The 25,247-nt window shown below is 45.0% G+C and overlaps 1 protein-coding gene across 10 annotated transcripts in view; it reads right to left on the bottom strand.

The window, feature by feature from the left end:
* Positions 1-25,247, bottom strand: part of EYA4 (EYA transcriptional coactivator and phosphatase 4) — a 309,340-nt gene that overhangs the window by 257,908 nt on the left and 26,185 nt on the right. For all 10 annotated transcript variants that reach the window (XM_044289386.1, XM_044289385.1, XM_044289391.1 and 7 more), the window contains exon 2: positions 11,183-11,287. In XM_044289386.1, the coding sequence (XP_044145321.1) occupies positions 11,183-11,215 (33 nt within the window). In that variant the 5' untranslated portion in view covers positions 11,216-11,287. The remainder of the gene's footprint in view (positions 1-11,182; positions 11,288-25,247) is intronic.

Raw genomic sequence — 25,247 nt, 5'->3', positions numbered from 1 at the left:
TAGAAATGACATGCAATATACCCGACCTATACACTAACACAGACAAGTGGGATTTTCCATGGTTAATATATTAAACCAGCAGTAGAGGAATTTTGTGCAAGATATTTTCATACTACAAATGATTTTCATTGCCATTTAAAAGAATAAATATCAATTCCAGAGGTCATATAGTCAGCCCATTATAGTCGAAGGTAGCCATGTAATGTCCGGAAAGAGCAGTGCAGAGCCAAGAGGCGAAGTGCCTATTCATTCTAGCAATTGGCAGGGTTCACAGCAGACCCCTACCAATCTGACACTGATGGCATATTCCAGCGATCTATCACAATCCCTGTAACCCATTCCAACCATAAAGAGTCCTTCTCTGTGAAACATAGTTGAGATCATCTGAAAAGTCTTCCCTGGTCTTTTGGTTGCAGCACCAACCATAATCGGATAACCTCTGATTAACCTCTGCTGGACCATCCCCTTCCCCACCCACACCACACCCACAATTTTAGACCTGGCGTGAGTGGCGCGAAGTCGCAGATAGTGGTGCCATCTGCGCCTGAAATGCACCTCATCTAGGTGTATTTCAGTATAGTAAATGACCCCCTTTGATTTTTAATAGCAGCATTTATATATTAGTTATGGAAAAGTACAGAAGCAGTTGACCCTAAATGCAAATAGCATGAAGCTGTGCTAGTTCCCAGACGATCGAGCCTCACCGATCATAAAGTGTTGGCATATCCTAGCAATATGTCATCCTTTGAGTAAATACTTGTATTCCCCACAAAATCTCAATTCTGAAACATTTTTTATTAGAAATGTGGGTAGTGTTATTCCTCCTCCATGTATTGTATAAATTGACAACTGAACAAAGTGATAAATCAAGTTAAGTGAAGATTTATACACCCAATGTTAATGGGGTTATCTTATGAAAACAATTCTACATTTTAAACCAGCACCTGGATCTAAATACTTTTGTAATTGCATGTAATTAAAAATTCAGTATAGCTATCGAGTTATTCAATATAATGGATCTACATAGGGCCAACCTGCTGTTTGTTCTTTTCCTTTTATCTCTATCCACCTCAGTAACCTTGCTGAGGTGGACACACGTGCTCAGTTCCATTCTTTAACTGCCACTAGCCGTATCTACTATTAGAAGCTGTTACAGCTAGAAAGAAAGAGCTGCATCAGAAAGGCTACAGCCACTGAGAAAGGGCATGCCCACTGAGCTGCCAGCGTGAAATAAATCTAGAGGAGTTCTCTGGTTCTGTGTAAGGTATATGATTGGTTGTAGCTTTGTTAGAAACAGATTGCCATGTACTATGATGTCTGATTTTCATTTTCTACAGTAATCATGGTATTGCCCCTTTTAAGAGTATTTCAGCTCCTCCTTGGAGACATTTGCAGTCTAAAGATAAACTGAAACATTGCTTTCAACACCAGGTGAGTAATTCAACACATCGCGTGATTTTCGAATGTTTCTTTTTTATGAATTTTGGGGGATGCATACCAATCTATGTATGTCAGTTTAGTGACATGAATAGGTCGCACATTTTTTACACACTATTTTTGCGGTAAAATCTTTCCCCCAAAGTGGCAATTAAAGGGTGCATGGCATGGGTAGGGATGTGAGAGGGCCAATACGTCCACTTCATTTATCATTTTCCATGCTGGTTTTCCATGTCTCTATACTTCACCCTCTATTCTGCTGATGCATAATACACTGTAATTTAGAAGTATTGCAATGTATTATATAAGAGTTTGCATTGTCTAGTCACCTAGTCGGGATAACATTTTTAAAAAATATTTAAATATTTAAAAAAGGGATAAACGCAAAAAATCTATTACAAAATGTATATATATACATAAAAAAAAACTAAAAGTACACATAATTGGTATATACTATACACATGATGGGATAAATAGGGTGAATGTGCTATGCGAACGCTTGTCTTCTCTTGTTGTAGAGATCCGTGGGGGTCTCAGCACCCAGACCTCCCCCCATCAAAACTTTTTATATGTCCCCATAAAAATAAAACATTTCTGAAAGCTTAGTGACCCTTAAGGGGGTTGTCCCAGTTAATTTAAAAAAAAGTCAAGGATGCTGTAGTAGTAGTAGTAGTAGTAATAATAATTAATAATAGTAAATAATAGTAAATTATACTCACACCCCAAACCCCCTCCTTTCCAGCACTGCTTCTCCATTCTCCCTTTCGGGCTTTATTTACCACAGTACTCAGTAAGGCCTCATGCACACGACCATGCCATTTTTTGCTGTCCGCAAACCGCCGATCCGCAAAAAACGGGCGGCCCATTTTAGAAATGCCTATTTGTGTCCGTGAAACAAAAACGGCAGCTCGGATGCGGACCACAGCAACGGTTGTGTGCATGAGGCCTAATAACAACATAATTATAGGACTTGCTCGAATTTATAGTTATATCTATTAGATTAATATTTAGATAAAGATTTTATTTCATGTGTAAATTTTTCTTTGGCTCATGTAAAATGTACTTCAAAATATGGGACCTGTCCATTACACTGGACATTGGGAACTAAAGTATTTTTCATATGTAACATGCTACCAAAGGAGTCTGACACTTTTAATTTGTCAAATCCATATGAAGTGGAAACTTTTAAGGAAGGTATTGCTGCAGTATGGAAGAAAAGGTTATGGGGCACATGAAAAAAAAACCTCTAACATTAAAAGAAAGACTGGAAATCCACCAGTGGGTTACTAGAGTACAGAGCTTGTGCCCTTGTTTGCTGAGGGAGAAAGGGAATTGAAAGACGATGATCTCCAAGCTTTTTCAGTAACTATTATATTGCAAGCACTGCCTACTCTCCAATCCTTTCTGGAAAGCAAGTACTCAGAACCATATTTAGTGCTTGTCCAACATTTGTGTCTTATGAATATATAAAATTTCGTCTGGAAACCCTTTTTCTCAATTCTCTGACTACAAATAAAAATAATCTTCCAGGCCATACTGTGTTCAGTGTGAACTGCCGACGGTCCTGGTAGTAGGGGTTAAAATATAATTGGCGTGCAACCAGTAAAGTGGGTTAAAAGCTTTTGCATTATTTAATGAAGGTGAAAATAATCCCTCTTTGGATGTTGCTCACAACACCTTCATAAACTCAACCAAATATTTTAGTGCCATCTGTTTAGTCCATTGTGCAATGCTTTCTTAACACCATAACAAACAAAAAACACAGCTCTAAGTACAAGAGGTTCACAGGATATAATTACACCAGGAACGCATAGCAACCTGTCAAGCCATCACTGTCCGAGGGTGGAGGGAAGTGGGGATTTATCAGACGCTTATTCTTGTATTACAATGGGACAAAACTTAAAGGAGCAATAGTTGAGTAATTGAAATATAACTGATATGCAAAGCATACAATCTACATACAGATATTACTGCTAATTTTACCTGAGAAAACAATACTACAAAAAAAAAAAAAAGCTGCATTTCAAACAATAAGAATATTATAGTAGATTCTATGTCCATGCATAGGAGAGATTGGCAGGTGGGTATACCGAATCCCTTTCACAATTATGCTGCTGACATAAAGAAATAAAAACAATCTTAGTTTCGGAAGCAGTAGAGGTGAGGTCATTGCTCTAACGTACATACATTGTGATTGTATTTGTGATCACCTAGTAACTAGTTCCTAGTATCCTACATAACATGTTTTTATACAGAGTTCTTCCTCAAAATACATTGAAGATTTTCATGAAAATGCCACATATGTTTGTTGTAAATGTAGGTATTTTATCAAGTAACATCATATTGCATTTATATTACTGCTAAAAACATACTATCACAGAAAAAAATCATAAAGCATCACTTTTAAAATGTCAATAAAATATTGTATAAGCACCTAAAAAATAGATATCAGTCAGAATGCTCATCAGATAAAAATCGAAAGGATAAAAAATATAGCAGTAATACATAAAATAGGCCACACAGTATAAACAGGTTTTTAAAGGGATTGTCTGGGATATTAATATTGCCCAAATAGCTTTGCAATATCTGACCAACTCTAAGGACGGAGTCACTGCCAACTCCGAAACGCGTCTGGTATACACAAGTCTTGAGTAGAGAAAGAAACCGCAGCCTACAATCTGCGCACCATCTTTGAATCTCTGGAAGAGCTTCTACACAGCTGATAGGAAGAAACACAAGTCCCGCTGTGTCTGGAATAAAAGACAAGGTAACGCCGAATACCAAACCGGGTCTTAACTACCTATTGATTCCAGTGTCTAAACTGACTGTTTTTTCCTGCTCTGGTATCCTACTCACCTATACATAAGAGCGGACCGGAGCTCAGACTATCGATGCTGCAATACGTGGGACGCCACGCCAAGCACGAGTGATCGGCCACTCCACCGCTTCAAAACAGTGAGTAGTGTGTTCAAACACAGTACGGTTTAGCAGCAAACCAACTTGATATACGCTGTGAAGAAAACCGATATAAAAGACTATATACACACTTGTAAGCTGCTAACTGTAGTCCACTTTTACATATACACCAGCAGAGATATTGCGCATCAGATCCTGCGTATCAGATTCTACGCATCAGACTCTGCGCATCAGACTTTGTACAAAAGACTGTATACAAGGTTAAACAGTCACAATCTAGTTACTACAAAGCAACAACTAATCAGTGATATTGCTACATACTATAGCACCAATTGCCTGTAGATCGGTTATAGTATATGTTTTTAAGTACATTTTAAGTTAATTTTGCATGATATCTAAGTAAATCCTATAATGTAAATGTATTGAGGAACCTCAGCCGATTTTATTACTAGTATAATAAACAATTTTACAAACATATTGGCTGCTGCTCCATGTGCTTTTTAGATGTAGGTGTGCCCCCCTTATCTAGCTGCCTGTCCTTACCATCATCTGCTGGTCCTGATGCTCCTGCTCCTCCTCCTCCTCATCACTCATTCCATCAGCAATCGATCACCGAAGCGATTGCCAACAAACAACAGTATGTGTGCCCTCATACAACAGCGCAGAAGCTGAAAGTGCTCCTGGTCAAGTTGCTGGTGCTGCAGTCCCTCCTTTTCCAAGTGGTGGACTCTGCACCTTTCAGAGAACTGATGGCTTGTGCCGAGCCGAGGTGGAGAGTCACAAGACGTTATTTCTTTGCCAAAAAGGCAGTACCATGTAGAACAGAAGGTGGGCCGGTCTTTGAGCCTGTCGGTGTCTGCCAAAGTGCATGGCAGCACCAACATGTGGAGCTGTAACTAAGGTTAAGGACAATATATGTCCTTTATGACCCACTGGGTAAATGTGGTTCCTGCCCAACCACACCAGCAACTTGGCCAAGTGATGCCACTTCCACCTCCACGTTCTCACACCATTGGTCCTGTGACAATGTCTGCCTCTGCCTCTTCATCCTCCACTGTGTCCTCAGCCTCCACTGCAGGGACAATTCACAGTGCCCCACCAGCACACCACATGTGCAGGGCACGGTGGTGTCACACTGTTCTGCACCTAGTTTGCCTGGGCGAATAGAGTCACACAGGGGAGAAACTTCTTCACATCCTTCATCAAGAAATCAAATTCTTGCTTTCTCCTCGACAACTCAAAATTGTAACCATGCTTACCGACAACGGAAATACATGGTGTCGTCGCTGCGTCAAGTAGGGCTGAGCCATCCGCCCTGCATGGAGCTCGTGTTCAATATGGTTGTAGGGGAAGCAGTTCCTGAAGTCTTCTGCCCATCTGCAATACAGTCTGAAAATGTCCAGGAAACTTTGCATGCATCTCAGCCACTCGTACACCGCAAAGCACACCCTCCTTGAGCTGCAGCGGCAGAACGGCATCCCCCAACATAGGCTGATATGCGATGTTTCTACCCATTGGATTTTCACCCTCCATATATTGGACCAACTGCATAAACAGAGAAAGGCCATAAACAATTTCTTGATGATACATGCGGACAGAGATACTCCCCTGTGTAGCTTCAATGTTAGCCAGTGGCAGCTCATGCGTTGTATCTGCCATTTGCTCAGGCCATTTGAGGAGGACACTTTATTTGTCAGTCGCCAGGACTGAGGGATGAACAACGTAATTCCACTGATTCATGTCCTGGAACAGATGCTACTATATCTGCCTGGCCAGGGGACTGGAGATGTGGCGACTACATCTCACGGCCACATTAGCCCTGTGGGTCTGAACTAGAGAAGGTGGAGGACATTCGAGCACAAGCAATGCATAGAGAAATTGGTGCTTTTTCTACACAGGTGACAGGAGAGGAGGAGCAGGAGCAGCCAGAGGAGCTACAGGGTGATGAGAAAAACGATGCAGAGGACCGACACACCGTGGCAGTAAGCAATGGAGATGGAGGCAGGGAGTCCCTCCGAGTCACTTGCACAAATGGCCCGAAGCATGCTTACTTGCTTATGTAGTGACAGCCGAATTGTCACCATTTGTCATAGGGATGACTAATGGCTCTCCACCATGTAAGACCCTCGCTACCAGTCCAAAATGGGGGCCTTTTTCACACCAGCTGAGAGGACAAACTGAACTACTATCGAGACATCCTATGTAGTCAGTTGGCTGCTGTTTATGTGCTCCATCACCCATTCTCACGCAGGTCTGATCAGGGGGGCCCTCTGCGCTCACGTTCCACTGCGATCGCTGCTGGGAGGGGTAGAGGGGCAGGAGCAGTGCCAGCTCCATCAGCAGCAACTTAAGTCTAGAGTCGCTGATGACAGGGCCGGCGCTTACATAGAGGCAAGGGGGGCAATTGCCCCCGGGCCCCCGAGTCCTTAGGGGCCCCCCCGCGCCGGCCCGCAACTAACTTTAGGCAGGCAGGACAGTGTCACCTGGAGATGAGCGCTTCCATAGTGGAAGCGCTCATCTCCAGCCATCTGTATCGCTGTCATCAAGACAGCGATACAGATGGCTGTGCGGCAGGGGAGGGAGAGGTGTGTCCCTTTCCCTTCCTCTGATAGGCTGCCGGCACTAGGTCGGCAGCCTATCAGAGGCCGGCACAGGCGGCGCGATGATGTCATCGCGCCGCCTGAGCCCTGAGCCATACACAGCGCGGGACACAGGCCGGAACGGAAGAGGCCTGCATCGCATCGCTGCCAAGGAGGTAAGTATAAGTGTTTTTTTTTTTTTTCTGTACAATACTGGTGGCTACTGGCAAATGATAGGGGGGGCCCTATGGCTAGTGGCACATGATAGGGGGCCCTATAGCTAGTGGCACATGATAGGGGGGCCCTATGGCTAGTGGCACATGATGGGGCCCCTATGGCTAGTGGCACATGATAGGGGGGCCCCTATGGCTAGTGGCACATGATGGGGGGGCCCTATGGCTACTGGCACATGATAGGGGGGCCACCTATGGCTACTGGCACATCTTAATGGGGGGCTCAGGCTAGTGGCACATGATAGGGGGGCCCTATGGCCAGTGGCACATGATAGGGGGCCCTATGGCTAGTGGCACATGATAGGGGGGCCCTATGGCTAGTGGCACATGATGGGGGGCCCTATGGCTACTGGCACATGATAGGGGGGCCCTATGGCTACTGGCACATGATAGGGGGGCCCTATGGCTACTGGCACATGATAGGGGGGGCCGCCTATGGCTACTGGCACATGTTGATGGGGGGCTCAGGCTACTGGCACATGATTGGGGGAATCTATGAGGGCACATTTTACTGGCACATTATTGGGGGACATCTATGGGGGCACTTCTTACTGGCACATTATTGGTGGCACTATAGGAAAGAACGGTTATTTTATATGGGGGCTCTGTATAGGGGCATTTTATGCTGGGACACATTGTGGTGGGTACTATGGGGAAGGGGGGAGAGGACTACTACGGGGCACTGAGAAGGGGTATTTTATGCTTACAAATTATGGGAGACACTGAGGGCATCTACTGGCGCACTATATATCGGGCATTTTATACTGGTACATTATGGAGGGCACTAGGGGGGAGAGGAGCACTATGGGGGCATTTACTGGGGGCACTATATAGAAGTATTTTATACTGGCACATTATGGAGGCACTATGGGGACATTAGCTCAACTGGGGGCATTACAAGGGGGTATTTTTTGCACTGACACATTATAAGGAGAATTATTTCTACTGGGGGGGCATTATGGTGGGCGTTATTACTCCCCCATGGTATGACCCCCTAGTAGCAGCACCAGCCTCTCCATGCTCTGATATCCCTCTGCCCCTTCTCCAAATTCTTATTATGAAATCTTTCTCATTAGGATAAAGCACAACATCAGCTCCGCCGAGCCCCCGGCCAAAGTGTGGAAGTGGCATCCGAGATCCCCAAGGGCCAAGTAACTGTAAGTTTTCATATGAAATATGTTTATGTTATACACATATAGCCTCCACTGTGCCACACAATATACAGTATACCGCTACACTGTGCCCCAAAATATACAGTTTCTTCTGTAAAAGTCATCAAGTGTCATGGGGGGGCCCCTTATTGTTTTTCGCCCCAGGGCCCCATTTCACCTAGAACCGGCCCTGGCTGATGAGCAGTATTCTTCATCCGCCTACTGAAGAAACTACTCACCAGCAGCAGCAGGTAGACATAGAGCAGAACCTGAACCAGAAGTTTGTGGCATACTTGGAGTGCACCCTGCCACCCAACATCGAAGATCTCCTGGACTACTGGGCAGCCAAACTCGATTTGTGGCCACAACTAGTCGAGTTTGCACTGGACAAGCTTTCCGGCCTGGCCAGCATTATGGCATCAGAGAGGGTGTTTAGTGAGGCGGGGGCCATAGTTACCCCAAGGAGAACTCGCCTGTCCACCCAAAATGTAGAGAAACTGACCTTTGTAAAAATTAGTCAGGCATGGATCAGCCTGGATTTTCAAACACCAATGCCTGATGCATCAGACTATATCACCCATGGTGCCACACTAACACTTTGACAAAAGAGACCTGTTTCTTCTGGTTACCTGCTTCAGCTACTATTCTGATGCTGCCACCTGCCTGATGCCACACTTGCTGCCAGGTACTCCTACTGTCAGCCACCATATTCAGCTGGTACTGGTATTGCCCCCCAACTACCCACTCTGTTACTGGGCCACTCTGTGGTCTCCTCAAGCTGCTGCCACCTCACTACTCTGTGGTCTCCTTATGCTGCTTCCACCTCAACAGTATGTCACTAGGCCACTCTGTGGTCTCCTCATGCTGCTGCCACCTCAACAGTATGTCACTGTGCCACTCTGTAGTCTCCTCATGCTGCTGCCACCTAATAACTATGTAATTGGGCCACTCTGTGGACTTCTCATGCTGGGCAACTTCATGACTGGACCACTATTTTGCCTTTTTGGCCTGGTTGACATTATCATTTACTTGACCCTTCTTCTGATCTGTCAGAAGGAAGGTAAAATGAGATGCACAACGGATCCTGTCTGTGTAGTAGCTTTAAGTCCTGTATGGTCCCATCAGAATTGGCTTATGATTTGGTAGCCAAAACCAGGAGTGGGTACAAAACACAGAAGACATGCAAATATTCCATTTACATGTCATCTCTGTTTTGGATCCACTCCTGGTATTTTTTGCTTTAGCAATACTGATGGATGTGAAGGCGGATGCTCCACAGACAGGATCTTTTTTGGGGGGGGCTATTGTTCTGACGGATCAGAAGATGGGCAAAATAATCAGTGATGTCAACACAAACTTTCCACTTGTATAAGAGTTTAATAGAACAGATTCTGTAGACATCTATGTGGAATCAGCTGCTGACGGTGTAAAATGAATGTGCTTCATCTTGATGCTAACATCGACTTGTAAGGCTGAGTTCACACAAGTTATTTGGTCAGTTTTGGCACTGTATCTGCCCAAATAAGTGAAATGTGCAGTGATTCTAAGAGGTACGCCTGTCTTCTGCGTGTCATACTGACTCAGTATTGTTTCACTACCACAGCAGACTCCCTATGCGTGTTACTTCAAGGTACAGTGTTCTACACCACTATGTAGTGATTGAATCAAATCTTTTCGGAGAATTCAGCGAACCGACCAAATTGAATTTTTGAGAAATTGGTAGACATCTCTACTGTCTACCAATTACTACAGTAAATACTATGATGGGTCATATCCATATAAGTGAATTGGAAGTTCCATAAATGTGGTATACATATATACAATGTGATATGCTGTACAAAGTGCAACACCTGTACAAATGTTCTATTGAGTCCTCACATTTCATACCAAGATGAAAGACAAAAACTATCAATTCCAATCAGATACAAAGTTTGTTACATCATAAAATGGTTAAATTGGCCTGGTCAGAGTGAATGGTCTGACTGAGAAAGTTAAATGAGACTATTTGCCATTCTAAAAATACATGATGATTTTAAAAAGCTAGGAAAGGAAGTAGAATACAAGTGACTATCTACCGAGAAAATCATCTACCAACTTAAGGGAAAAAATACATAGTATATTGACTGATCCTTTATTTGTTTTATATTTGCTTACACTTTTTAAGTAATTGTTACTTTTAAGGCACTTCATTAAAAGTTAGGTTTTAGCACTGCCAACTCTAGTGACCTGATAACAGTATGATGGCTCTATTGTTCTCTTGATAGTCCTAGATAAAGATGACCGCAGAAAAGCATTGCATGGAGTGTAATATGTGATGCTCTGGTTGAGTCACTACAGGAAACTTTGGTCAGAGTGGATGGTCTGACTGAGAATGTCAAATTAGATTGTTTGTTTGCTGAAAAAAAATGACATAGTATATTCACATTTAGGTTGTTAATATGTGCAATTTTTTTTGTTTTTTTGTTGTGTCCCATTAAATACAGTGCGGATTCAAGTCAGAACATTGGCAGAGTGGTGTCATGCGCTCTACTGGTCCCCCATCTCTCTGTCAAATTGCAATATTGCTCTGGTGGCCAGTATTATGTAATAAAAGCATCATTGGTTCTTCTCCAGCATAGTGAATAGTAGTGCTGGATCTCCATGGGATTGAAGTTTTTTTTTAACATATCACATGCTTGATGTGAAGTGCTTGTTGTAACTGCATAATTAATAAATGATGCCATCAAAAACACAAATTATTCATTACAGATTGTGAAACAATAAGTCAAATAGGAAACAATATTTTTGCTTATGTCAAAGAATTAACAATTAGCAGCTGTGAAATATGCTCAACGTCTGTAGAATGAGAAAGATGCATGGTACTTACTGGTTGCTCATTCAAGTCTTGAGCGTCGTCCATTAAGGTTTCTCTGTAAGGTCCAAATAGTTAAGTGATCTCACCCTGTAAACACAGTATAATTCCTGCAAATTCCTGCAAATAGACAGAAAATACGTTAACTTATTGTTTGTTTCGAGAGGAGCCAAAAAGAAATTCACAGTGTGGCTCAAAGCGATTATTTGTAATAAGCAGCTACTGATCCATTTTCATTCAAGACATTTAACATTTGTATGTCTTGTTCTAATGTACAGTCCCTCCACAAACATATATAAATAAAATAAAGGAGATTACTTACTAAGGCTTTTCGACATATTTTTGGCAAAAAAAAAACCAGCAATAAAATTTGGTGTAGATGACATTTTGGGCAAAACCTTAGTGACTTTTTATGTTTTATACCACTCTTGTGAATTTAATTAAAAAAATTGGTGGAGCTCAGCAGAAGGGGTGGGACCACTACAGACCGATACATTTAAAGGCCATCTATGGCAGATTTGTAGCTATGAAACTGGCTGACCCGTTGCATGTGCATTTGAAAGCTAAAGGCATCTTGGTTGGTCCCATGTTCATATGTCACTGCATTGCTGAGAAAACTGATTTTTAATATATGCAAATCAGCTTCTAGGAGCAATGGGGGTGGTGCTGTTACACCCAGAAGCTCTGTTCACTGTGCAACAGCTGCTCCCTCTGCACTTTGATTGAGAGGTCCAGGTAGTGAACACATCTTCAGCTCTGTCAATCACAGTGCAGAGGGTACAACAGTTTCATAGGTAAAAAACTGCTGACAGATGCCCTTTAATATAATTTACATAATGTAACTTTCATTAATTAAAACTGAAACCTATGCCCATTCCTAGCTGGAGGAAATTATAGTGACATGTGTATGGACCTTACAGATGCAACAAATCAACAAATAGCTTTCATTACACCACGCAACAAAAAAAAACTTTTCATCTTCTACTGGGCAAAAAACATTTGTCCTATACTAAATTGAGTGTGCGGATTAAAAATCCGAAGTCAGAATTGTTGTAACACATCACGAAATGTTGCTATGCATAAGTATGCCTAAATGAATTAAGCACTTGGAAAGCATTGAATAATTTTGAACAGAACGAGTTTTACTCCAACAATTAACTGATCTGCATCAAAGTTTGCGTAGTAAACAGTGTATTAAAATGGAATGGAATAGCAAAATTTCAAAAAGTCTCGTTTTCAGTTTAAAAGTCTTACTTGAGCAAGGCCCAGTAGTGTTAAAAGTGCTTCAGACATCTGCTTTTGCGTTTGTGAACGGTCATATTTTCCCGTTGCAAAAACCAGCAGTAGTCCCCATTCATGTTATGATTCCAGCGGCCTTGATACCTGTTCTCCATTATAGAATTATCTTTATGGAACCGCTCTCCATGTTTGTCACTTACGTGTCCCAAATTGGGTGGGAAAAAGTCAAGATGGGAATGTAAGAAATGCATTTTCAATGACATTCAACAGCCAAGTTGTTCATATGCTGTAAGCATGTTGTCTACTAATTCAGCATAGTTTGCAGCTCGTCTGTCCCCAAGGAAGTTCTGCACTACTAGCACAAATGCATCCCAAGTTGGAAGTTCCAGAGGGTTGAGTTTTGTTCTGAATGTGTCATCATGCATTAGTTTGTTGATTTCGGGTCCAATAAAAATTCCGGCCTTTATTTTACCATCAGATTTCAGTGTGCTAAACTGCTCCTTGAAATCCTGGAAACCATTTCCATCACAATCAAGTGCAATTACAATTTTTTTAATTAAACCAAGTTTAATGTGAAGTGGTGGAAGATAAACTTGAAGTGGATTGATCAGTGATTTGTGTTGTACATTGTACTGACCAACTGTGTGCTAGACTCTGCGAGGCCACTGTCTCATTTTGTAATGATTGTTGTCATCACGACTGTTCCATAGGCACAAGAAAAACATATGCTTTGTGTACCCTAACTGTAGGCCAAGCAGCAGTGCTGCCACTTTCAGGTCAGCACAAATTTTCCATTTATGTTCTGAGTAGAGTTGAGCGAACACCTGGCTGTTCGGGTTCGAGAAGTTCGGCCGAACTTCCCGAAAATGTTCGGGTTTGGGATCCGAACCCGATCCGAACTTCGTCCCGAACCCGAACCCCATTGAAGTCAATGGGGACCCAAAATTTTCGGCACTAAAAAGGCTGTAAAACAGCCCAGGAAAGGGCTAGAGGGCTGCAAAAGGCAGCAACATGTAGGTAAATCCCCTGCAAACAAATGTGGATAGGGAAATGAATTAAAATAAAAATTAAATAAATAAAAATTAACCAAAATCAATTGGAGAGAGGTCCCATAGCAGAGAATCTGGCTTCCCGTCACCCACCACTGGAACAGTCCATTCTCAGATATTTAGGCCCCGGAACCCAGGCAGAGGAGAGAGGTCCCGTAACAGAGAATCTGGCTTCATGTCAGCAGAGAATTAGTCTGCATGTCATAGCAGAGAATGAGGCTTCACGTCAGCCACCACTGCAACAGTCCATTGGCATATATTTAGGCCCAGCACATAGGCAGAGGAGAGAGGTCCCGTAACAGACAATCTGGCTTCATGTCAGCAGAGAATTAGTCTGCATGTCATAGCAGAGAATGAGGCTTCACGTCAGCCACCACTGCAACAGTCCATTGGCATAAATTTAGGCCCAGCACCCAGGCAGAGGAGAGAGGTCCCGTAACAGACAATCTGGCTTCATGTCAGCAGAGAATTAGTCTGCATGTCATAGCAGAGAATGAGGCTTCACGTCAGCCACCACTGTAACAGTCCATTGGCATAAATTTAGGCCCAGCACCCAGGCAGAGGAGAGAGGTCCCGTAACAGACAATCTGGCTTCATGTCAGCAGAGAATTAGTCTGCATGTCATAGCAGAGAATGAGGCTTCACGTCAGCCACCACTGCAACAGTCCATTGGCATATATTTAGGCTCAGCACCCAGGCAGAGGAGAGAGGTCCCGTAACAGACAATCTGGCTTCATGTCAGCAGAGAATCAGTCTTCATGTCATAGCAGAGAATCAGGCTTCACGTCACCCACCACTGTAAGAGTCCATTTTCATAAATTTAGGCCCAGCACCCAGGCAGAGGAGAGAGGTCCCGTAACAGAGGATCTGGCTTCATGTCAGCAGAGAATTAGTCTGCATGTCATAGCAGAGAATGAGGCTTCACGTCAGCCACCACAGCAACAGTCCATTGGCATATATTTAGGCCCAGCACCCAGGCAGAGGAGAGAGGTCCCGTAACAGACAATCTGGCTTCATGTCAGCAGAGAATCAGTCTGCATGTCATAGCAGAGAATGAGGCTTCACGTCACCCACCACTGCAACAGTCCATTGTCATAAATTTAGGCCCAGCACCCAGGCAGAGGAGAGAGGTCCCGTAACAGACAATTTGGCTTCATGTCAGCAGAGAATTAGTCTGCATGTCATAGCAGAGAATAAGGCTTCACGTCAGCCACCACTGCAACAGTCCATTGGCATATATTTAGGCCCAGCACCCAGGCAGAGGAGAGAGGTCCCGTAACAGACAATCTGGCTTCATGTCAGCAGAGAATCAGTCTTCATATCATAGCAGAGAATCAGGCTTCACGTCACCCACCACTGTAAGAGTCCATTTTCATAAATTTAGGCCCAGCACCCAGGCAGAGGAGAGAGGTCCCGTAACAGAGGATCTGGCTTCATGTCAGCAGAGAATCAGTCTGCATGTCATAGCAGAGAATCAGGCTTCACGTCACCCAACATTGGAACAGTCCATTGGCATATATTTAGGCCCCGGCACCCAGACAGAGGAGAGGTTCATTCAACTTTGGGTAGCCTCGCAATATAATGGTAAAATGAAAATAAAAATAGGATTGAATGAGGAAGTGCCCTGGAGTCCAATAATATATGGTTAAGGGGAGGTAGTTAATGTCTAATCTGGACAAGGGGCGGACAGATCCTGTGGGATCCATGCCTGGTTCATTTTTATGAACGTCAGCTTGTCCACATTGGCTGTAGACAGGCGGCTGCGTTTGTCTGTAATGACGCCCCCTGCCGTGCTGAATACACGTTCAGACAAAACGTTGGCCGCCGGGCAGGCCAGCACCTCCAAGGCATAAAAGGCTAGCTCTGGCCACGTGGACAATTTAGAGACCCAGAAGTTGAATGGGGCCGAACCATCAGTCAGTACGTGGAGGGGTGTGCACATGTACTGTTCCACCATGTAAGTGAAATGTTGCCTCCTGCTAACACGTTGCGTATCAGGTGGTGGTGCAGTTAGCTGTGGCGTGTTGACAAAAGTTTTCCACATCTCTGCCATGCTAACCCTGCCCTCAGAGGAGCTGGCATTGACACAGCTGCCTTGGCGACCTCTTGCTCCTCCTCTGCCTTGGCCTTGGGCTTCCACTTGTTCCCCTGTGACATTTGGAAATGCTCTCAGTAGCGCGTCTACCAACGTGCGCTTGTACTCGCGCATCTTCCTATCACGCTCCAGTGCAGGAAGTAAGGTGGGCACATTGTCTTTGTAGCGTGGATCCAGCAGGGTGGCAACCCAGTAGTCCGCACAGGTTAAAATGTGGGCAACTCTGCTGTTGTTGCGCAGGCACTGCAGCATGTAGTCGCTCATGTGTGCCAGGCTGCCCAGGGGTAAGGACAAGCTGTCCTCTGTGGGAGGCGTATCGTCATCGTCCTGCCTTTCCCCCCAGCCACGCACCAGTGATGGACCCGAGCTGCGTTGGGTGCCACCCCGCTGTGACCATGCTTCATCCTCATCCTCCTCCACCTCCTCCTCATCCTCGTCCTCCTCGTCCTCCAGTAGTGGGCCCTGGCTGGCCACATTTGTACCTGGCCTCTGCTGTTGCCAAAAACCTCCCTCTGAGTCACTTCGGAGAGACTGGCCTGAAAGTGCTAAAAATGACCCCTCTTCCTCCTCCTCCTCCTCCTGGGCCACCTCCTCTTCCATCATCGCCCTAAGTGTTTTCTCAAGGAGACATAGAAGTGGTATTGTAACGCTGATAACGGCGTCATCGCCACTGGCCATGTTGGTGGAGTACTCGAAACAGGGCACACAGGTCTTGCATGGAGGCCCAGTCATTGGTGGTGAAGTGGTGCTGTTCTGTAGTGCGACTGACCCGTGCGTGCTGCAGCTGAAACTCCACTATGGCCTGCTGCTGCTCGCACAGTCTGTCCAGCATGTGCAAGGTGGAGTTCCACCTGGTGGGCAGGTCGCATATGAGGCGGTGAGCGGGAAGGCCGAAGTTACGCTGTAGCGCAGACAGGCGAGCAGAAGCAGGATGTGAACGCCGGAAGCACGAACAGACGGCCCGCACTTTATGCAGCAGCTCTGACATGTCGGGGTAGTTGTGTATGAACTTCTGCACCACCAAATTCAGCACATGCGCCAAGCAAGGGATGTGCGTCAAATTGGCTTGTCCCAGAGCTGCAACGAGATTTCGCCCATTATCACACACCACCAGGCCGGGCTTGAGGCTCACCGGCAGCAACCACTCGTCGGTCTGTTGTTCTATACCCCGCCACAACTCCTGTGCGGTGTGGGGCCTGTCCCCCAAACATATGAGTTTCAGAATGGCCTGCTGACGTTTACCCCGGGCTGTGCTGAAGTTGGTGGTGAAGGTGTGTGACTGACTGGATGAGCAGGTGGAAGAAGAGGAGGAGGAAGCCGAGAAGGAGGAGGTGGCAACAGGAGGCAAAGAATGTTGCCCTGCGATCCTTGGCGGCGGAAGGACGTGCGCCAAACAGCTCTCCGCCTGGGGCCCAGCTGCCACTACATTTACCCAGTGTGCAGTTAGGGAGATATAGCGTCCCTGGCCGTGCTTACTGGTCCACGTATCTGTGGTTAGGTGGACCTTGCTACAGATGGCGTTGCGCAGTGCACACTTGATTTTATCGGATACTTGGTTGTGCAGGGAAGGCACGGCTCTCTTGGAGAAGTAGTGGCGGCTGGGAACAACATACTGTGGGACAGCAAGCGACATGAGCTGTTTGAAGCTGTCTGTGTCCACCAGCCTAAATGACAGCATTTCATAGGCCAGTAGTTTAGAAATGCTGGCATTCAGGGCCAGGGATCAAGGGTGGCTAGGTGGGAATTTACGCTTTCTCTCAAATGTTTGTGAGATGGAGAGCTGAACGCTGCCGTGTGACATGGTTGAGACGCTTGGTGACGGAGGTGGTGGTGGTGGTGTTGGTGGTACATCCCCTGTTTGCTGGGCGGCAGGTGCCAACGTTCCTCCAGAGGCGGAGGAAGAAGCCGAGGCGGCAGCAGCAGAAGAGGCCGAGGCGACAGCAGCAGAAGAGGTAGCAGGGGGAGCCTGAGTGACTTCCTTGGTTTTAAGGTGTTTACTCCACTGCAGTTCATGCTTTGCATGCAGGTGCCTGGTCATGCAGGTTGTGCTCAGGTTCAGAACGTTAATGCCTCGCTTCAGGCTCTGATGGCACAGCGTGCAAACCACTCGGGTCTTGTCGTCAGCACATTGTTTGAAGAAGTGCCATGCCAGGGAACTCCTTGAAGCTGCCTTTGGGGTGCTCGGTCCCAGATGGCGGCGGTCAGTAGCAGGCGGAGTCTCTTAGCGGCGGGTGGTCTGCTTTTGCCCACTGCTCCCTCTTTTGCTACGCTGTTGGCTCGGTCTCACCACTGCCTCTTCCTCCGAACTGTGAAAGTCAGTGGCACGACCTTCATTCCATGTGGGGTCTAGGACCTCATCGTCCCCTGCATCGTCTTCCACCCAGTCTTGATCCCTGACCTCCTGTTCAGTCTGCACACTGCAGAAAGACGCAGCAGTTGGCACCTGTGTTTCGTCATCATCAGAGACATGCTGAGGTGGTATTCCCATGTCCTCATCATCAGGAAACATAAGTGGTTGTGCGTCAGTGCATTCTATGTCTTTCACCGCTGGGGAAGGGCTAGGTGGATGCCCTTGGGAAACCCTGCCAGCGGAGTCTTCAAACAGCATAAGAGACTGCTGCATAACTTGAGGCTGAGACAGTTTCCCTGGTATGCATGGGGGTGATGTGACAGACTGATGGGGTTGGTTTTAAGGCGCCATCTGTGCGCTTTCTGCAGAAGACTGGGTGGGAGATAATGTGAACGTGCTGGATCCACTGTCGGCCACCCAATTGACTAATGCCTGTACCTGCTCAGGCCTTACCATCCTTAGAACGGCATTGGGCCCCACCATATATCGCTGTAAATTCTGGCGGCTACTGGGACCTGAGGTAGTTGGTACACTAGGACGTGTGGATGTGGCAGAACGGCCACGTCCTCTCCCAGCACCAGAGGGTCCACTAACACCACCACGACCATGTCCACGTCCGCGTCCCTTACTAGATGTTTTCCTCATTGTTATGGTTCACCACAACAACAAAAATATTATTTGGCCCAATGTATTGTATTCAAATTCAGCGGGATATAAATTTGAGGCCTAGTATTTAGGCGCTGGGTGACCGGTATGGATTTAGTGACAGAATTAGACTTGGAAATGCACAGTAGCGTGTGTGTGAAGTTATTCTGAATGACCCTATGTGCACCTTGAATATTATATACCCTTTTAGGGATAGATTTCAAATAGCTCTGATATAGCAGAAACCACTAAATTATGAAATTGCTAAATTGGGAATTGTATTTCAACCCAGAACAAAAAATGTGCTTTGACGGACACTAAATAACTTGCCCAGCCACAACAGTACAGCGGTAACGACAGATTTAGCGGGATATACATTTGTGGCCTAGTATTTAGGCGCTGGGTGACCGGTATGGATTTAGTGACAGAATTAGACTGGGATATGGCCAAAAAATAACCACACTATTGCTGGTTAAATGCACTTGGTGACGGGCGCAGCTTGCCCCTGATGTAGTATATGGCCAAAAAATGAACAGACTATTGCTGGTTAAATGCACTTGGTGTCACAGCTTGACGAACCACACTACTGAGGGTTAAATGCACTTGGTGACGGGCGCAGCTTGCCCCTGATTTAGTATATGGCCAAAAAATGAACAGACTATTGCTGGTTAAATGCACTTGGTGTGATAGCTTGACCAACCACACTACTGAGGGTTAAATGCACTTGGTGACGGGCGCAGCTTGCCCCTGATGTAGTATATGGCCAAAAAATGAACAGACTATTGCTGGTTAAATGCACTTGGTGACGGGCGCAGCTTGCCCCTGATTTAGTATATGGCCAAAAAATGAACAGACTATTGCTGGTTAAATGCACTTGGTGTGATAGCTTGACCAACCACACTACTGAGGGTTAAATGCACTTGGTGACGGGCGCAGCTTGCCCCTGATGTAGTATATGGCCAAAAAATGAACAGACTATTGCTGGTTAAATGCACTTGGTGTCACAGCTTAACCAACCACACTACTGAGGGTTAAATGCACTTGGTGACGGGCGCAGCTTGCCCCTGATGTAGTATATGGCCAAAAAATAAACAGACTATTGCTGGTTAAATGCACTTGGTGTCACAGCTTGACCAACCACACTACTGAGGGTTAAATGCACTTGGTGACGGGCGCAGCTTGCCCCTGATGTAGTATATGGCCAAAAAATGAACAGACTATTGCTGGTTAAATGCACTTGGTGACAGGCGCAGCTTGCCCCTGATTTAGTATATGGCCAAAAAATGAACAGACTATTGCTGGTTAAATACACTTGCTGTGATAGCTTGACCAACCACACTATTGAGGGTTAAATGCACTTGGTGACGGGCGCAGCTTGCCCCTGATGTAGTATATGGCCAAAAAATGAACGGACTATTGCTGGTTAAATGCACTTGGTGACGGGCGCAGCTTGCCCCTGATTTAGTATATGGCCAAAAAATGAACAGACTATTGCTGGTTAAATGCACTTGGTGTGATAGCTTGACCAACCACACTACTGAGGGTTAAATGCACTTGGTGACGGGCGCAGCTTGCCCCTGATGTAGTATATGGCCAAAAAATGAACAGAGTATTGCTGGTTAAATGCACTTGGTGTCACAGCTTGACGAACCACACTACTGAGGGTTAAATGCACTTGGTGACGGGCGCAGCTTGACCCTGATGTAGTATATGGCCAAAAAATGAACAGACTATTGCTGGTTAAATGCACTTGGTGACGGGCACAGCTTGCCCCTGATTTAGTATATGGCCAAAAAATGAACAGACTATTGCTGGTTAAATGCACTTGGTGTGATAGCTTGACCAACCACACTACTGAGGGTTAAATGCACTTGGTGACGGGCGCAGCTTGCCCCTGATGTAGTATATGGCCAAAAAATAAACAGACTATTGCTGGTTAAATGCACTTGGTGTGACAGCTTCACCCTGATGTAGGCTTTAGCCAAAAAACAACCACACCATTGAGGGTTAAATGCACTTGGTGACAGGCGCAGCTTGCCCCTGATGTAGTATATGGCCAAAAAATAAACAGACTATTGCTGGTTAAATGCACTTGGTGTGACAGCTTCACCCTGATGTAGGCTTTAGCCAAAAAACAACCACACCATTGAGTGTTAAATGCACTTGGTCGCAGCTTGTGCTGGCGCACCACAAGACACAAAATGGCCGCCGATCACCCCAGAAAAATGTGACTGACAAACGGTCTGGGCAGCCTAAAAACAGTGAGCAATTGAGTATCAGCAGCTCAATGACCCACAGCTGCAGATCGATCAATAATCAAGTGCTTTGGAGGAGTTAATCTGCCTAATCTCGCCCTACTGTCGCAGCCGCAACCTCTCCCTACGCTAATCAGCGCAGAGTGACGGGCGGCGCTATGTGACTCCAGCTTAAATAGAGGCTGGGTCACATGGTGCTCTGGCCAATCACAGCCATGCCAATAGTAGGCATGGCTGTGATGGCCTCTTGGGGCAAGTAGTATGACGCTTGTTGATTGGCTGCCTTGCAGCCTTTCAAAAAGCGCCAAGAAAGCATCACAAAAGCGCCAAGAAAGCGACGAACACCGAACCCGAACCCGGACTTTTACGAAAATGTCCGGGTTCGGGTCCGTGTCACGGACACCCCAAAATTCGGTACGAACCCGAACTATACAGTTCCAGTTCGCTCATTCCTAGTTCTGAGTACTTGATCATTTTCAAAATTAACTCCATTGAAGCATCTTTCATTTCAACCGCATGAGCCAATGGAACAGGTGGTTTTTCGTTACCATTGTGCAACAAGACAGCTTTCAAACTTGTTTTGCTAGAGTCTATGAATAGCCTCCATTCATCGGAACATGTGTACCATCTAACTCCATCATAAGACCATTTACATCAGTACAGAAACAGACATCGCTTCCCATTGCATAGTATGCAGCTAACTTGGTGTGTAAATGATGAAAGTGTGAAATTGTGGTGCCTCGTTGTAGCAAATTCCATTCCTTAAGTCTAGCAATTATGGCAAGAGAGAAAAGGGAGAGGCGCTCATAGGGTAGTAAGCGATGATAAGCAGATAAACGTAATGGATTGAATGTGCACACCTTTGGGTGTTGTGCAAGTGTAAGCGCACAACAGGTTAGACACACAATAGGTTGGGAGGGTGGGGGAGGTCCGTGCTGCTGGTACCCGTTCAGTCCCTTTGGGTGGAGTTGCCAAAAACTCCTAGGGGTTGTTAAGGGCGAGAAGAATGATTTGTGTCCGAAAACACACGATAAGGTACCTCTCTGGCGCACAGGGACGACCACAGTTTCAAGGTTTTTGGTATAAATACTATTTATTGTTCAGTTGACAACGCGTTTCGGAGTTTATAACTCCTTTTTCAAGTCTTAGGGGCGCCAACAGCAAAGGGCAACTGGCAAAAGGTGGCCGGGTGGCTGGGGACTCCTTCTGATGTGTGCTGCTGCTGTGTCTGGCGTCGCTCAAGGAGTCCCCAGCCACCCGGCCACCTTTTGCCTGTTGCCCTTTGCTGTTGCGCCCCTAAGACTTGAAAAAGGAGTTATAAACTCCGAAACGCGTTGTCAACTGAACAATAAATAGTATTTATACCAAAAAACCTTGAAACTGTGGTCGTCCCTGTGCGCCAAAGAGGTACCTTATCGTGTCCTGAAGTCTAGAAGCTAGCAGTTCTGACTTTTCTTTAGATAATGACAGATCTCTTACCAGATCATCTAAATCTGATTGGCTCAGCAAGTGCGGCTGACCCTCCAGTTGTTCTGGATCAGGAAATACATTGTGACAATCAACATCTTCTTCGTCAGGATCAGAACCGTCTGTTTCAATTGCCTTTCCTGCCTTGGGAGGAGCAGGCACTGGATTCTCTACATTGTGTGGTACTGGTTTAAGAGCAAGCTCACAGTCAGGATACACAATTTGTGACTTGTTTCTCTTTGAATATCCAGCGATTTTAGGTTACTTTAACTCTAGTGGCAGGACTGATCCAGCAGGCTGTTCACCCTGTCGGATCCGTCCTACTGCTATTTCTCTGTGCCGCCGGACTACCGCTCCGTCTCCATTGACTATAATGGGAACGGGGGCAGAGCTCTGGTGCAGCACGGCAGTGCACGGCGAGAGGCCACTGGACTAAAAAGTCGGACATGAAGTACTTTTAGTCCAGCGGCCTTTTGCCGTGCACTGCCGTGCTGCACTGGAGCTCCGCCCCCATCCCCATTATAGTCAATGGGGACGGAGCGGCAGTCTGGCGGCACTGCGAAATAGCGGCAGGACGGATCCGACAGAGTGAACAGCCTGTCGGATCCGTCCTGCCGCTAGTGTGAAAGTACCCTAAGTCATGCAAAAGTAACAGTCTGAATGGTGATTTTTCTGCTCATGCCAAACCATAGGCACTGCAAAAGCCATTCCTTTTACCATTCAACCACTGCGTTAGCCCAGAGTAACACACAGTGCAACAAACATGAGGTGCCCAGCTTTTATCTTGATCTCCAATTTTACAGTCAAAGTAATACTTGTAAGCAAGACACACTTGCTTTGTCAGCATCTTGCGCTAATCATAAGTAGTGTATTTGCCACATATGTAGCAGAAATTGTCTGGATCATTAACACATTTGCGTTTATCCATCTTAAGTTTCGAAACTGATAGCTCTATAACAGATCACTTTATCAAAATCTGTCCAGCTTGCCTTATATATTTACTGCTGACATCAGTCTGAGTGCGTCCGGACATGTCCATTGGAATATTTCCAATATAATGTATTATTATTGTAACTGAATAGGTTTTGCATGTATAACTCAAAATCTAGACATGTCAGGCCAATTCCGAGTTCATATTTGGAATAAGAGCACTCATTTTAGTATAAATCACATGTTTTTCTCTCAGCAAAATCACTGTTGCACGGTGTTATTAATAATGTTTTCTTTTGGGGCAAGCATCAGGTAAAAAAAAATGGCCGCTGCCCTATTAGCACACACAAAACCAACTCCAATAACACAATTGGACGGTTGGGATCAGCTGAGTCGCCTTGTAGAGGGTCGTAACTTTGTACCCCCAGAATGTCAAAGGCCTGATGGCCGCTCTTCAAGAAGAGTTGGATGCCATGCCACAGCAGACAATGAGTTGACTTGTGAACAGCATGGGGCATCATTAAGTTATTGAGACATTCACATTTTTTGTGTGGGTATACCCACCACTGTTGTTGGCTTTTGTTTCAAAAAATTGTTTAAGATGAAGAAATCACCATTGCATGCTTATATTTAAATGCCCAAATTTTATGTTAAAATATCACTGTAGTGTAAACTTTTAACATTTTCCATAAATTTTATCCGAAAGCCAAATATCCCTAACTTTTTGTGAGTAGCATATTTCAACAGTTTATTTCTTTTAATGTTGATGATTATGGCTTACCGCTATTGAAAACCCAGTATCTCAGAAAATCAGAAAATTATATAAAGACCAATTAAAAATAGATTTTTCATACAGAAATGTCGGCCTACTGAAAAGTATGTACAGCACTCAATACCTGGTCGGAGATCCTTTTGCATTAAACAGCATCAATACGGTGCGGCATTGAGGCGATCAGCCTGTGGCACTGCTGATGTGTTATGGAAGCACAGGTTTCATTGATAGTGGCCTTCAGCTCATCTACATTGTTGGTGTCTCTCATCTTTTTCCTCACAATACCCCATAGATTCTCTATGGGGTTTAGTATAGGTGAGTTTGTTGGACAACCAAGCACAGGCATACCATGGTTAGTAAACCAGATTTTGGTACATTGGGAGTGTGCTGGAAAATGAAATCAGCATCTTGTTAAAGCTTGTCAGCAGAGGGAAGCATAAAGTGCTCTAAAATGTACTGGTAGACAGCTGCACTGACTTTGGACATAACACAGTGGACCAACGCCAGCACCAGACCAAAACTTGAATTGCTTGTTTTCTACTTATCCAGGTAAGACGCTTCTGACGTTGTCTCCGGGTGATGAGTTGCTTAAAACAAGGAATGCGACAGTTGTACCCCATATCCTGGATATGTCTGTGTGTGATGGTTCTTGAAGCATTAACTCCAACCGCAGTTCACTCCTTGTGTACGCCAAATTATTGAATGGCCTTTTCTTGACAGTTTTCCATTAATATATTTGGATAAAGTGCTCTGAACAGCCAACTTCTTTAGCAATGACATTTTTGTGGCTGACCCTCCTTATGGACAACTGCCAAGTCAGCAGTCTTCCCCATGATTGTGTAGCCTACTGAACCAGACTGAGGGACCATTTAAAGGCATTTTGTGTTGATTAACTGATTAGAGTGTGACACCCTGAGTCTACAATATTTAACTTTTTCACAATATTTTAATTGTATTAGATACTGACTTTTATCTTTTAATTACCTGCAAGCCATAACCATCAAAATTAAAGGAAATAACAACTTTCAATAATTCACTTTTTGAATTGAATTACTAAAATAAATTAACTTTTCAATGATATTCTATTTTGAGATGCACCTCTATATGGACCTAACACAATTTGCTACAATATATACACCAAAACAAAAAACACTACTTTTTAGGCTGCTCTATATTGGAAGAATCTGCCAACGTAGATTTACGTCTAACAGCAAGGATAGCTCTTGTCAACAACCGTATCAGTTTCCAAGAGGCAATGCTTTACAGAATGTCTGTTTA

Source organism: Bufo gargarizans, chromosome 4 (assembly GCF_014858855.1).
Source record: "Bufo gargarizans isolate SCDJY-AF-19 chromosome 4, ASM1485885v1, whole genome shotgun sequence".
NCBI lineage: Eukaryota > Metazoa > Chordata > Amphibia > Anura > Bufonidae > Bufo > Bufo gargarizans.
This window is presented reverse-complemented; position numbering and strand designations above follow the sequence as displayed.